This window comes from Sciurus carolinensis, chromosome 5 (genome assembly GCF_902686445.1).
Source record: "Sciurus carolinensis chromosome 5, mSciCar1.2, whole genome shotgun sequence".
In the NCBI taxonomy this organism is placed as follows: domain Eukaryota; kingdom Metazoa; phylum Chordata; class Mammalia; order Rodentia; family Sciuridae; genus Sciurus; species Sciurus carolinensis.
In genome coordinates this window covers 33,018,723-33,034,227 of record NC_062217.1, presented here as the reverse complement: position 1 = coordinate 33,034,227, position 15,505 = coordinate 33,018,723, and the positions used below count along the sequence as shown (strand labels likewise).

Here is a 15,505-nt window from a genome sequence, read left to right as displayed (position 1 = left end):
GTAAGTAATTTTAAGCTTTCCTGTAGCCACATTAAAAAAGTAAAAATAAACAGATGAAATTAGTTTTAATAATATACTTTAACATAATATATCCAAAATATTGTCATTTCAGCATGTAATCATTATGAAAAAAATGTAGAGGTGTCTTGTATTCTCCTATGTTCTGTATCTTCAAACTTATAACAATCTCAGATCACATTTCAAGTGCTCTGTAGGCTCATCAAACTACTGGACACTACTGGACAGCAAGTTTCTGGGATTTTTTTCATTCGTTTGTTTTTTTGGGTTTTGTAAGTTAAAAAACAGTATTGGATTTTTTTTCTTTTTGAAAGTTATATTTATGTGCATGCCTTTTTATTTATTTATATTGGATTTCATTAACATTGTATTGACCTCACTTAAAATTTTAGACTCATATTTTTCTTTAGGGTCTAGTTATGTTTATTTTGTGCCTATAAAGAGAACTACCAAATATTTTATCAACTTGCTTAGCAGTATACCTTTCAGCACAGTTAGTAGTCTATCAATGCTTTTTATTTAAACATCTCTGCATTTAAACATTCTGCATATGGATATCCAGTTTTCCCAGCACTGTTTATGGAAAGAGGCATGTCCATGAACATGAAAAAAACATTCTTCAATCATTTCTTTGACAGTCTCCTCTCTGTTTTCTCTGTCCTCTCTAATAAATAGTAGTGGAACTTCCTTGCTGATCCTGCAATTTCATATTCTCCCTTTTATAGTTTAGTTCTTTTGAGGAGATTCTAACAATTTTATCATCTAGCTCTCCTTTGACTATCCGTTTCTGCTTTAATCTTTTTTTTCCCCAGTACTACCGATTAAACACAGAGTCTTGTGTTACATCCTCAGCCCTAAAACATCTATTCTTGTTTCATGACTACAATATCTTCTCTAGTTCTCTGAATGTGTTATTTAAAACCTTAATGTTTTGTTTGCTGCATTGTTCTCTTGCCTTCAATTATTTTTTCATTTCCTTTTTATCATTAAAATCTTTCCTCTAATGCCTTTATTATGATACTGAAATACCCATAGGAAGCTGTGCACATTCAAAGAGCTCCTGATTCACTAATTGATTGATTTAACTACAAGTTAAACTAGTAGAGTCCCGCCTGTTATTATCCTTTGGACTGGGCCCTTTTCCCTAAAGTGGGATCCTTCAGACTCCTGCCTAGCAGCCAAGAGTTAGGCTGTCAGTATTCATAGAACCAAGTAGGGGAAAGAATGAGGGGAAGAAGAGAGTCCTGTTTTCAGCCTCACCTATATCCCTTCCAGCAGACATCTTTTAAGGCCTCTGATCCCTGAGCCTGGGGAAGGGGAGAGTTCTGGTACCCATTAGCCTGCTTCTAGGTTTCTCCACTGCTGTTGTCCATTTCTCTAGTTACCACATAACCTGTCTAGCTACTTTACAACTTCTAAACTTTTTTTTACTATCATCTCCCCTCTTCGTTCTTGTGAGTTTCCTCCATTCTTATTGCTTTAACATTAGGAAGATTTATTAGGGAACACTGGGTACCTGCAGTGTTTAACAGGGTCTCGATATACTCTTTCTTCAAGATGTATCTGTTAGTGAGGTAATAGCTATACCAGGAGCCAAGTAACAAAAAGAAACATGGTAACCCTGCCAAACCCACATTTGCAAAAACAAAGTAAGGTGTCTTTGTTGGAGAATAACCCTTACATTGCTTCTAATAGTATAAGGCTCTGTCCAGAAGTGCTTAGTATTTTAGTTAAATTTTGGGCACTTGTAATACAGTAATGTGAACTGCAATTTTTTATTTATTTTTATTTTTTTATTTTTTGTAATGAATACATTTACATATTTTAAATTGTTTAAGCAGAGAAAGGTGTAATAATAAACCCTTTCACTGTAGGTTTTTTTTTTTTAAATACAAAATGACTTCAACTTATCAATGCTTATTTCCCCATCTTCTTTTCATTCTTCCTTTTTTATGTTGTTTTGTGTCTTTACTAAGTCACTGACTACCATTAGAAACATACTTAATGTTATTCAGATTACTGAATATCATTAGAACTGAGTCCACTAGCTTTAAAGTTAGGGTTAAGTACCTGAAACTACTTCCTTCTTTCATAAGTACTATAATTCTAGGTAACAGGTTAATAAGTTTTACATAGTCCTTTTAAAGACATAATCCACTATTGTAGATAGTTTTATCATCTTAACTAAATATTTTATCTGGATAATAAAAAACTGTTTAAAAAGGTGGTTTTCATATTGAATTATCCAAATACTTGCAGCTCACATGGCCATTTTCACCTCTGAGTGTTTCTGAGCTATGATAGAGCTACAACATTTTTTATTTAACTGTTAAGTAATGACATTAAATGTGTTGTTTACTCTGAAGCTGCTGAACTTCTGAAAATTGTTCAATTTTTTGACCTTCTGTGAATCTTATCTCAGTTTTACAGTGTAAGCTTTATATCTGCCTTGTAAGCTTCTTCAGAACCTGCCAAGGTAGAGATTAAATTACTCATCTTTTATTGATATATTTTCTATTTCAGGGCATTTGATGTAGAACTGCTCTACATAGCACAGTTTTTTAAGATTCCAATAACAGAAATTGCTGTCAACTGGACTGAAATTGAAGGTGAGTTTATTGTTTATTTACAGCTTATCTTCTCAGACGAGAGGAGACATCAAATAGTACAACTGTCCAGTAAAGTTAGCTGACTCTAACTAAAGTTCTCCCCTCTCCTTGCCTCAAGTCCTTCTCAGCTATCTTAAGTCAGAGAGCCAGTTTATTAAGAGTGTTGCCCACTAATCCCCTCCCTCTGGCTTGCTCCTTCTGTATATTTTCAGTATCTTCTAATAGTCTTCAGTAAGCTTCTTACCCTGGTCAACAAACTTTAATAAAACCTCCTGTAGACAAGGGCATAGTAATCTGACATTAGAAGCAAAGTTGATAATCTTTTTTTTATAGTCTTTTAAAATAAACTATAATAGGCATCACCATTTTTTTGTTTTATAATATTTTGTCACTGTGGATACTGAGTAACTACAAACCACTATTGCAGAGCTGATTAAGAAATAAGTGTTTTACTCCAAGTGTCCACAGTCCATTCAGAGCCATTTTTAACTGTTTGCTATTGCTGTACATATATCCAAAAATGTAAAGAGCTATAAAATCTATAATAATTTGAAATCTGTCATAAATCTTAATAATTACTATTTAGAAAAACTTGACTCTGGCTATATAGAATTTAAAATATATTCTAGTTTTCTCCTTTGCTTACCTTAGAGTGAACATACAATATTTCTTGGTGGGAGAACAATTAGTATTACCAGCTGGAGTCTTTTTCTTTTTTTCCATATGTATTATATATATAAATATATATAATAGTGGGATTCATTGTTACATATTTGTACACGCATATAGCACTGCTAGCAATATAGTTTGGTCAGTATCATTCCCTAATACCTCCCTTTTTCTCCCCCATCTCCCTCCCCCTGCTCCCTTTTATCTACTACACTGGTCTTCCTTCTACTTTCATGAGATCCCTGCATACTATTTTTTCCCTTTTTTTCTAACTTCCACATGTGAGAGAAAACATGACCCTTGACTTTCTGCATTTGGCTTACTTCACTTAACATCATGCTCTCAAGTTCTATCCATTTTCCTGAAAATGACAGAATTTCATTCTTTTTTATAGCCGAATAAAACTCCATGTTTAATATATAAATATAAAATTTATTGAATATCTACTAAAATGTGGTATACATTTATACCACATTTTCTTTGTCCATTTATCTGCTAATGAACATCTAGGCTGGTTCCATAGTTTGGCTATTGTGAATTGTGCTACTGTGAACATGGGTATGCACGTGTCTAAAGTATGATGACTTTAATTCTTTAGGCTAAATAGCAATGAGTGGTATAGCTGGGCCATATGGTGGTTCCATGCCTAGTATTTTGAGGAACCTCCAGACTAATTTCCATAGTAGTTGCACTAATTTACAATCTCACCAACAATGTAAAAGTGTTCCTTTTTTCCCATATCCTGTCCATCAGCTGGAGACTTCTTTCAAAGTCCACTTTTCCCCTGTGTGCACATGGTCCTAGCTTTGAGAGTTATGGTTATAATAAACCATTATTGTATTGCCATTATTGCTCTCTAACCCCAGTTTAGAACAGAAAAAAGTTAAAAATTAGTCATGAGATTACACAAACTATGTAGTCTAAAAGGATTCAAACCCTTGGTATCTTGTTGAGTCAAACAAAGTTTATAGAAATTTAACTATCTCCACCATTATTTGCCTGCACTGGATTGGGAAGCAGGTCAACTCTGTTGACTTCTTTGTGCTAGTCTAGGCCCAAAATAGACTCTTTAGGAATGTGAAATAGGGAAAAGTAAAAATATTTTTCATATTTTTTGACATTTGCTCATTTGCATTACAGAGACAATTGCATCATAATATGAGTTGTAGCTATCTCAGCTTCCTCATCTGTGGAATGAAGATAATATTTGTCCCCTTGTTAATAATAAAGTATAACACCAATGTCTAAAAAGTCCTTTGTTGGTGGTGTTTTCTAAAGAAAGTTGTTATATAAATTCAGAGTAGTGAAAAATATTTTCTTTGAGGATAAAATATAATTAAAATGGTAATGAAATCTTAAACCTTCCTCTTGATAGACATTCACTTACCTGCAGGCATAGTACAAGTAAGGCTTGTAAGAATCCACTGTGGAAAATGGATCAGACACGTAATTAGATTGGTATTCTGGAGTAGCCTGAGACAAAGAAGTCTGGACCAAATGGTTTGAGTTCAATCACACGCTTTCTTTTTCATCATTTAGACTGGATCATAGAACTGAGGATGTAGCTTAGTGGTAGAGCACTGGCCTAGCATGTACAAAAACCTGTTTTCAACCCCCAGTACCAAAAGGAGAAAAAGTTGGGTCATGTATAGAGATAATAATATTGATCCATTATGCTTTATTTTCTGTTACTTTGTATGAAAGTATTATTTTTCATTAAGCAGCACTCAGTGAGCAGTTTTTATACTATGTGTTGCTGGAACCCTTTTCAGACACAGTCCCTCCTTTCCTATTGAAATTTTAAAAATTTTTGGCCAAGATTTAAATAAAATTACAGTATTAAAAGCTCATAACAATCATGTAGACTGACTTCTAGGATACAGTTTAAAGCTTATTATCCTAGTTTATTTCCTAAGTTTAAGCTTATTTTAATTTGTTTAAATTGCAGGTTCTAAATTAGTTCCATTTTGGAGCTGGCTACAAATGGGCAAGGACCTACTTTTTATACGACTTCGATATTTGACTGGTGCCTGGAGGCTTAAGCAAACTAGGAAAGTGAATTAGATTGTTTGAGATCTTTGATTGTATTCTTATATATCAGTGTCACATTATTTCAATTGAAATTAAATTTTAAATAAAGCTGGGATAAACCTATTGTCATTGTCTGGTTTTGGATGATTTTAAAAGAACTACCATATGTAAAAAATTTTATACTTGGGGCAGAATTTTTTTTTTTTAAAAAAGATGTTTGAGTCAGAAGTCAGATTTTCTTTTCCTTTAACAATTTTTTAAAATTTAGGCTACTTGTCATTATAATTATGCAAAATGTAATTTTAAGAAGACAGAAGTAATGATTCTTACTCTGAAGTGCCTACATAATTCTTATTAACTTAATATAAATCACATTCAGTAATAGTTTTCAGACATTTAAAAATGAAGTTGGTATATGAGTTTAAATATACAAAAACTTAACCATATCAGAAAAGCCCATATTTCAACCCATGAAAACTCTTGGGAATTATGTTAAAGGTAAGAATATAGACTCAGTCACCACTTAGGAAGGTATCCACATCTAAGACAGTCTTATTTCTCTTCCTCCCAATTTTATTTAAATATATTGTACTCTCTGTCTCACCTTCTACATATTTCCCTCTTGAGTTCATGTAATTTAGAAATTCTTATTGAAAAGTTAAAGTTTTAAAAATATCAATAAATATATTTACTTAATGCCAGAAGCCTCTGTCTTTGAGATACTATAAGGACTAGTAGCAATTATAAAATAATGAACCTCAAAAAAATCAGAATTAGATTATTTCTGACATCCTAGAGAAATAAGATGATAATAGTAATAATAATTATATGCTATAGTTTGAATTTGAAGTGTACCCCAAGACCTAAGTATTGAGGGCTTGATCCCCAGCCTTCAGTGCTACTGGGAGATGGACCCTTTAGGAAACAGGCCTAGTGGAAGAATATTAAGTACCTTGGAAGTTAACTGGCCTTGAAGGGGATATTGTAACCTTGGCCCCTTCTCTCTCTCTCTCTTCCCTTCCCAGCTGCCATGAGATGAACAGTTTGATCTACCATGCATTCCTGCCATAACATGCTATGCTACCACAGGCCCAAAAGCAACAAGCCCAACTAACCATGAACTGAAACCCAGCCAAAATAACCTTTCTTTCTTTTAAGTGATTTATCTTATGTATTTGTTACAGCAACAGAAAGCTGATTAACACAATACCTAACATTTGATGAATGCTAACTGTATGCCAGCCACTGTTCTAAGCACTTGGTATATAATGACTCATCTAACCTTAACAAAATAAGAAACAGGCATAAGCAAGTATTTGTCCAAGGTCACACACGAAATAGTGGAGTCATAGTTCTAACCCACATAGTCTGGATCCAGAACCTACACTTGTTAATGATTATGCTATAACTTCAATTTCAGAAGATTTGGAAATTGGAGATTATATATGTACGAAGTTGCATTAAACATTTTAAAGTAAGTCTTAAGTGGGAGAGTAAATTAATTAAAAATGACTCTAGTACTTTGAACACCAGTGATATCACACCTGCAGCAGACAATAAACTGAAAATAAAAGTCATATATCACATAAATTAATATCCCCAACACAGTGCTTAGCATATATAAACAATAATGGTTAAATGAATAAACTTTATTTACTACCAGATTTTGAGAGCATTTAAGTTACTTAAATGAACAAGAAGCTTATGTAAGTAGAAATAATAGAAAGCTAATAGAAAAAAATGACCATGAGCATTTATATGAATTTAAAGTATAAACCTTGAGCCAAAAATAAGATCCTCAAACTGTAAGGTAATGAAATGATTAGTTATTGCTCTTGGTAAGCCAGTGGAAATTGCATATTTTGCAGCATAATAAGGGATTTTGGAGGAAAGTATCAATACTTTTTATGCAGTTCATCCACGAGCACTATTGAAGGTTTCTGATAACCTGGATACCAACTTTCTTTTCTAAGCACAGATAAGCTAAGAACATGATACAGAATCTGAGAGAAAAAAATAGTTTCATTTAATTTACAGAAGCTGCTAACAAAAATAATAAGCAGCAATAGCAAAAATACCAGCTATTATCCTTTTAATATGTGTAAGGAATGGTAATAATGCATTTAGTTAAATCTGATCAAATACAACTTCATCATGCAAGTGTAACTACCCACACTAATGAAGAAGAAGACTTAGATAAATAATCTGCCCAAGAGTACATGGCTAGCCAGTAGTTGTACTGATTTAAGAAATAGGAAACAAAAGAGCATGACTGAAATTGAGAATATAATCTCATTGTAATCAGGCAACTATTTCTTTGTGCTTTCTGACTTGTTCTTATAGAATATTTATATGTTTATTTGACTTGAGGTCACATCTAGACCAAAATGTCTCTTGACATCTCTAATTTTCTATCTCCACAAAGTTTTGTACTTCTACCATTTATAGTTGATTCTCCAGTCCTATTTTCCATTTTCTTTATTGAGTTATTTCCTTAGGAGCAGAAACCTTGCCATTTATTTTGTATGTCTCCAGAGCATCCTAAATTGTGATTGCTCAATAAAGGTTTCCTAAATGGCTAAATAATGCCAGCATTTCAATTCATTTGTCAAAAAAAAAATTATATAAATGAGGTTATACATTATATTGACAGCTAAATCTCCTGAAGGAGCAGTCTAGTGGATAGCATTGTTTTTATGCAAATCTCAAAAAAAGTATCAAATCCACAATTAATAAATTATTTTGTTAATCCAATAAGAAGTGATAATTTGTGATTCCCTGGTTTTGAAGTATAATTCCAGTCAGTATTTTAAGGGTCATAAAGCCCAATACCTTACTAGATTTGAGCCTATCTGTGTTCTGATAGGATTGAGAGCAGAGAAAAAGACAAGAACAGCAGAGGGCTTTACCTCAGTGCTATCACAACACACCTCAGAAATCCTCCAGGGCCGGGTTGTGGCTTAGTGGTAGTGCACTTGCCTGGCACCTGTGAGGCTCTGGGTTCAATCCTCAGCACCACATAAAAGTAAGTATGGTTATTGTGTCTACCTACAAGTAAAAATATATATATATTTTTAAAATCCTCCTAAACAAATAAGGGTTTTCTGTTTCCCCAACTCATGAATTTCTACAGTAGCAAGATATATGTACGTGGAGGATGGGTGAATGTCATTGCTGATAATTCTACCATCACAGCAGGAACAGCCAGATCCAGGTCCCAAAAGTCTACAAAGCATTTTGACTACGAAATATGCCCTCCTGTCCAGAGTTGTGAATTTATTCAAGTCCTCCAAAATAAAACTAGGCAAAGTAAAAATTCTTGATATAACAGTACACCAGGCCCCACTTATCTGCAAAGAATATGCGCCAGGACCCACAGTGGATACCTGAAACCAGGTAGTAGGACAAATGCTATGTTTTTTCCTGTGCAAACATACCAATAGTAAACTTTAATTTGTAAATTAAGTGTGGTGGTGCATGCCTGTGATCCCAGTGGCTTGGGAGGCTGAGACAGAAGGATAGTGAGTTCAAAGCCAGCCTCAGCAACAGTGAGGTGCTAAGCAACTCAGTGAGTCCCTCTCTGAAAATACAAAATAGGGCTGGAGTTGTGCCACAGTGGTTGAGTGCCCCTGAGTTCAATCCCCAGTAACCCTCGCAAAATAAATAAATACGGTAGATATGGTAAAAGATTAGCAACAATAAAATAGATGAATTATAACAACAGACTATAATAAAGGTTATGTAAATATGCACTCTGTCTCAAAATATCTTCTTGTGATGATGTGACCCATGGTTCAGATTAACTGTGGTTGATGGCAGAATGTGAAATTGTGGGGTTGGAGGACTACTGTATACACTGTCAAGTACAAATCAGCCATTCTTTTACACACCTAGTGAGTACATACCGAGTGCCCAATAGCACTACATTACACAAGGTGTCACCCTAATGTAGTCTTAGAAAGAAAGAAAATATTAAAACATTTAAATAGCAATGCAAGTAAGATTAGTTCAAGGCACCAGATACATTCTGAAAAGGGATGAATTTTTGTAGTGCAAAATAAGGAAAATTTTCCCCTAAATTTTTGTATCCCTATGGAACTCTCCATGCACAATGCACAACTTCAGTGAAAGTAGATTCACCTCCATCCATCTACGAAGATAGTTTATATTGTCTCAGTTCCGTTTGGCCTTTGTCATTCTTCTGAAATAAAACAGCAATCCTACTTGTTTATATTTTGCATTGCATTCCTTAAGATCTGTAGAAATATTTTCCCAGGAATTTTAGTGAAAGGGCCAGCTGAATCTGAACAATGATACAATGACCAAAGAAAGTAAAGTAAGGACTTCCACTTCTGGGAAGATGGAGTAGATCTACTTCTCCCTTTTCCTCCTGCTAAATACAGCTGAAAATAATGGACATTATTTATAAGACAAACATAGTTATACTATCAAATACTAAGAAGAGGGCAATCTACTGATCTTGAGAGACTCAAGGAACAACATGAAGGTGAACTCCTTGGATTTTCTTTTCATCTCAAATGCTCCAGACTTGGAACTGAAGTTAGAAACTTGGAAAAGCCAATGAACACAGACTCGAAAAATTCCCAACAAATGACTCTCTTGCCAAAGAGTCAAGAAAGGGGCAGGCTAGTAAGGCAGAAAATGTGCTCGTTGTTTGTTTGTTTGTTGCAGTACTGGGGATTGAACACAGGGCCGCTTTACCCTGAGTCTTTTTTATTTTGAGACAGGGTCTAAGTTGCCCAGGCTGTCCTCAAACTTGTGATCCTCCTGCCTCAGCCTCCCAAGTAGCTGAGGTTATAGACACCCGCCACTACATCTGTCTCGACAAAACTTTTGGGCAATAATGGCTCCACTCCAATCAAATACGATGGAAAAATGGTGGCCCCCAACTTCACTGACTCTGGTTAAGGCTGAGTTAGGAGACTAGACTCAAATCTCCATGAGGCTATAATCAGGTATCAAATACTCCTTCCAGGGTGATGTCAGAAAAGACCAAGTAGAGAGCAGGACTTTCATCTCCACACTGTAATGGGTCCTCCACCAGTAAGATATCAGAGACCACCAGAGAAGTCTGGGCTTCTGCGCTCAACCCACAATACAAGGAGATCCACCCCTGGCCCACCGAGGTGGTGTCAGAGGAAGCTAGTAGAGTCAGTCATGTGTCAGAGAGGTCTTGTTACCAGTATAATGAGGTAACCATGGTGGCAAAGGCTGTATGGTAAGCAGATCTCCCACCCCTGCCCAACAGCAATACACAGAACCCTGCTCTTCGTTGTCAGCCTGGGCTGAGTGGAGGGGCTGAGTGGAGGAGCTGTGTACTCACAACTCCCACCTGGCAACAGCAGGGTGATGCTCCCCTTCCCCGGCTGGAGTACTGTCAGAAAAAGTCAGCTAAAACAGGTTTACGATCCAGAGTCTCGACCAGAGCATGCCTGTAACCCCAGCAGCTTGGGAGGCTGAGGCAGGATCATGAGTTCAAAGCCAGCCTCAGCAAAGGCCAGGCGCTAAGCAACTCACTGAGACCCTATCTCTAAATAAAATACAAAATAGAACTGGGAACGTGACTCAGTGGTTGAGTGCCCTCAGTTCAATCCCTAGTACCACCCCCGCAAAAAAAGATCCAGAGTCTCAGACCATCATAAAAAAGTCCAGATTTCAAAAGAAAGTCACTCATCAAACTAAGAATCAGAAAAATCTCACCTTGAATGAAGGGAGGAAAACAATAAATAGATGCTAATGCTGACATCACTAAGGTATTAGGAATATCTAACAAACATTTTAAAGCAACCCTTTTACATTGACTATTATTTATTTATTTATTCATTTTTATGGTGCCAGGGATCAAACCCAGAGACGCATGCATGCATGCCAGCCAAATTCTCTACCACTAAACTACACCCACACCCCTTTGAAATGTTTTGAAACAAAGAAAGCATCAGCAAAGAGAAAGTTTCAGCATAACAACAGAAGATATAAAGAAGAACCAAAAGAAAATTTTAGAACTGAAAACTGAAAAATCTCAATGGATGGGCTGAAGAGTAGAATGGAAGGGAGAAAGGAAAGAAGCAGCAAGTTGGGCAGCAGAACAATCTGACCAACAAAGAGAAAAAAAAATATTGTTTTTATACCAGGCATTGAACCCAAGGACACTTAACCACTGAGCCACATCCCCCAGACCTTTTTTTTTTTTTTTTTTTTTTTTTGGTGGTGCTGGGAACTGAAGCCAGGGCTTTGTACATGTTAAGCAAGCACTCTACTGAGCTATATATAGCTCAACTGAGCTATATCCCCAGCACCCCCAAACCTTTTTCTAATTTTTATTTTGAGACAGGGTCTTGCTAAGGTACTTAAAGACTCACTTAGTTGCTGAGGCTGGCTTCAAACTTGTAATCCTCCTACCTCGGCCTTCGGAGTTGCTGGGATGATAGGTGTGCACCCTTGTGCTTGGCAACAAAGAGAAAATTCAATGGAAAAAAATAAAGCAGAATATTAGAAACCTGTGGGGCTGTAAAAATATCTAACATTTGTGTAATCAGAATCCCTGGAAGGGTCAAAAGCATACTTGAAGCAATAACTTCTCAGACTTGGCAAGAGACATAAACCTATAGATTCACATCTTTACAGGATCAACTCAGAGTTAGCCATGCATCATATTTATATTCCTGAAAATCTGAAGAATTCTTGAAAGCAGTCAGAAAGAAAAAAGGACATCTTATTTATAGAGGAAAAATTATTAAAACAGCAATGAATTTATCATCAGAAATCATGGAGGTCAATGGCACAACAATTTTCAAATGAAGTACAGGGGAAATTCTTCAACTTGAAAAAGTGTGTGTACATAAAATCTACAAAAAACATCATACTTCATAGTCAAAAAACAAATACTTTCCTCTAAGATCATGAATAATGTGAAGATGTTCACTCTTCCCACTCCTATTAAATTTAGTACTGGGCATTCTAGTCAATGTAAGAAGTCAAGAAGAGGAATTAAAGGCACACAGAGTAGAAAGAAGAAATGAAACTCCATATTTGTAGAAAATATTACTATTTACACAAAAAATTCTAATATATTTCCAATAAAACACTTATAGAACTAATAAATGAGAGGGACAAAGTTACAGATAAGTATACAAAAATGTATTTCTAGATACTAGCAGTGAACTCTGGCCACTGAATTAAAAATGCAATATCAATTAAAATGACTTATTTAGGTGTGAATCTTACAGGATACATGTACAGAAAACTATACAATGCTGATAAATCAAAGAAGATCTAAATAAATGGAGACTAGCATATACCATGTTTCATGGATTGCAAGATATGACATAGTAAAAATGCCAATGCTTCCCCAAAGCGATTTCCATCAAAATTCCAGCAAGATGTTTAGTAGATGTTGACAGTATTTTTCTAAAATGTATATGGAAAAGTAAAGTAAAAGTAAAGGAACTAATATAGCTAAAATGATTTTTTAGAAATAAGAACAAAGTAGAAGGGACAGATCTATTCGACTTCAGAACTTATTACACAGCTGTAGCAATTAAGACTGTAGTATCAGTGGAGGTCAGACACACATCACTGGAAAGAACAGAGGATCCAGAAATAGGCCCATACAAGTATGCCCACCTAATTTTAGAGGAAGGTACAATAGTAATTTGGCAAGGAAACAGTCTTTTATAGCAATTGGTACTGGAGCAGTTGGACATTCATAGCCAAAAAAATCAATCTCAACTTGTCTCACACCTTATACAAAACTTAACTCAAAATGAATCAGGCTTATGTGCCAAAGGTCATACTTGTAGAAACAAAAGCAAGAGAAAATCTTCGGATCCATAGCTAGTCCTAGAGTTTTTGGACTATACAACAAAAAACACAATAAATAAAAGTGAAAATATATTGAACTCAAATTTAAGTCTGATGCTCTACAAAAGACCCTGTGAAGAGGATGAAAAGACACAAGAGTGAGAAAATACTGAAAAACCACATATCCAACAAGGGTCTACTATGTCAGTGATACAAAGATCTCTTAAAACTTAACAGTGAATATAAAGACATAAATGATCCACTTAAAAATAATCAAAAGCATGAGTCCACAGTTGGCTGGCTCCACTGTTTCTGGCCTGTGGGAGGCAGAACATCATGGTGGAAGCGGGTGGCAGAACAAAGCTGCTTACCTCATGATGGTGGGGAAGCAGAGAGAGACAGGGAGGGACAGAAGGAGGGAGGGCCAGGGACAAGGTGAACCCTTCTACAGCATACCCCCAGTGACCTACTTCCTCCAATTTCTGCCCACCTACCACAGTTTCCATCGGCTCCCAATGGCCCATTCAATTATTAATCCATTAATAAGGCCAGAGCCCTCATGATTCAATCACTTCTCCAAAATCTCACCTTTTAATATTGCTGTAGTGAGGACCACGCCTTCAACACACGGGCCTTTGAGTAACATTCCAGATCCAACCTACAACACACTTCCCAAAGCCGTATCTTTGGTGTCAGAATTTTAGCATAGTTTTTTTTGTTTTGTTTTGATTATGAACTCAGAGGCACTCTACCACTGAGCTATCCCCCAGTCCTTTTTTTTTTTTTTTTTTTTTTTGTTTTATTTTGAGATAGGGTCTAGATAAATTGCCCCAGCTGGCCTTGAACTTGCAATCCTCCTGCCTCTATCACCAGAAAAGCTGGGGCTATAGGTGTGCACCACCATGCCCAGCTAACATAAATATTTTAAGGAGGCACAAACATTTAGTTCCTAGTACATACGAATCTACATCAATAAAAAATTAAATTAAAAGAAGTCAAGTGGTGAGGCACACACCTGGAATCCCAGCTACTCAAGAGGCTGAGGCAGGAGGATCACAAGTTTGAAGCAAGTTTGGGTCACTTAGCAAGACCCTCTCTCAAAATATAAAATTACAAAAGGGTTGGGATGCAAGCTCAGTGGTAGAGCACTTTGTCTATGGTATGAGGCTGTTTGGGGTTCAATCCATGGTACCAACAAAAAAAAAAAAAAAAAAAAGAGGCAAAGGCTTAAAGCTGCAATTACTGCTAGTTTTATTTCAGGAATTTTATAAAAATTTAAAATGTAGAAGTCCTAGTCTTCTTATGATAGAAGTGAGTTTGAACACTGGAAGACGTCTCATGATTCCAGGGCAGACTCCTGCATCACAGTTGGGGAGCTGTGACCCCACTGTGGGAGAATCAGTACATTATACATGCAAGTAGTACCAACTCATCTTTTTCAAAATAAAAGAAGTATTAGAAAAATCATTCAGGCTTAATCAGAAGGCACCAGAATTGTCACGAATACCACCTTGGAAGTAGGCAGAGTGAAACTGGGGCTCATTAATATTTCCAGCTATGATTACTTTTATCTTCCCATATGTAAAGAGAAAAGTGAACTGAGAATTTAAATTTGAAAAACTTCCATTTAATCAACTTTGAGAAATACTGTTACTTGAATACCTACCTATTCATCTTTCTGATTGTTAATAAGTACATGATAGCTGAATTTAGCTGCAATCACATTATGCACTCAACATTTTTATGTTAATTTTATAAAAGATGCTTCCAACAAAAATAGAATTTTATTTATTTTTTTATAGAAAACACGGATTAGAAAATTTAATTTCATTAAAAAATATAAGATCTCTTGGGTATCATTTTTTTCCCTCTGGACAGACAACAGATATTGTGGACAGATAGGTTTGTTTGTTTGTTTGTTTGTTTGTTTTTTTTGTGGTGCTGGGGATTTGAACCCAGGGCCTTGTGTTTGCAAGGCAAGCACTCTACCAACTGAGCTATATCCCCAGCCCCAGATACTGTTTTGGTGAGTCATGTGAATTTTTCTTCAGTGATAAAGGTAGTGTGCATCCCAGCCTTCTTATCCATGAAGTGGTAAGAGGAAAATATTACATTGCTTCCTTCCCCCAGGGTAACTGTGAGTATCAAATGAAGTAAGATGACCTTCAGCTTTAAAAACTAAAATTTTGGAGCTGGGGTTATGACTCAGTGGTAGAGTACTTGCCTAGCATATGTGAGGCACCGCATGTAAATAATAAAATAAAGGTCCATGAACATCTAAAAATATATTTTTAAAAAACTATAATTTTATGAAAATGTAGGATGATACACATCCACGTATCAGAATATTGTGGTAT

The 15,505-nt window shown here is 35.7% G+C and overlaps 1 protein-coding gene across 3 annotated transcripts in view; it reads left to right on the top strand.

The window, feature by feature from the left end:
- Alg5 (ALG5 dolichyl-phosphate beta-glucosyltransferase) overlaps window positions 1-5,451 on the top strand; it is a 52,784-nt gene extending 47,333 nt beyond the window's left edge. For all 3 annotated transcript variants that reach the window (XM_047552286.1, XM_047552287.1, XM_047552288.1), the window contains 2 exons: window positions 2,542-2,627; window positions 5,245-5,451. In XM_047552286.1, the coding sequence (XP_047408242.1) occupies window positions 2,542-2,627; window positions 5,245-5,360 (202 nt within the window). In that variant the 3' untranslated portion in view covers window positions 5,361-5,451. The remainder of the gene's footprint in view (window positions 1-2,541; window positions 2,628-5,244) is intronic.
- Window positions 5,452-15,505: the final 10,054 nt, after the last annotated feature.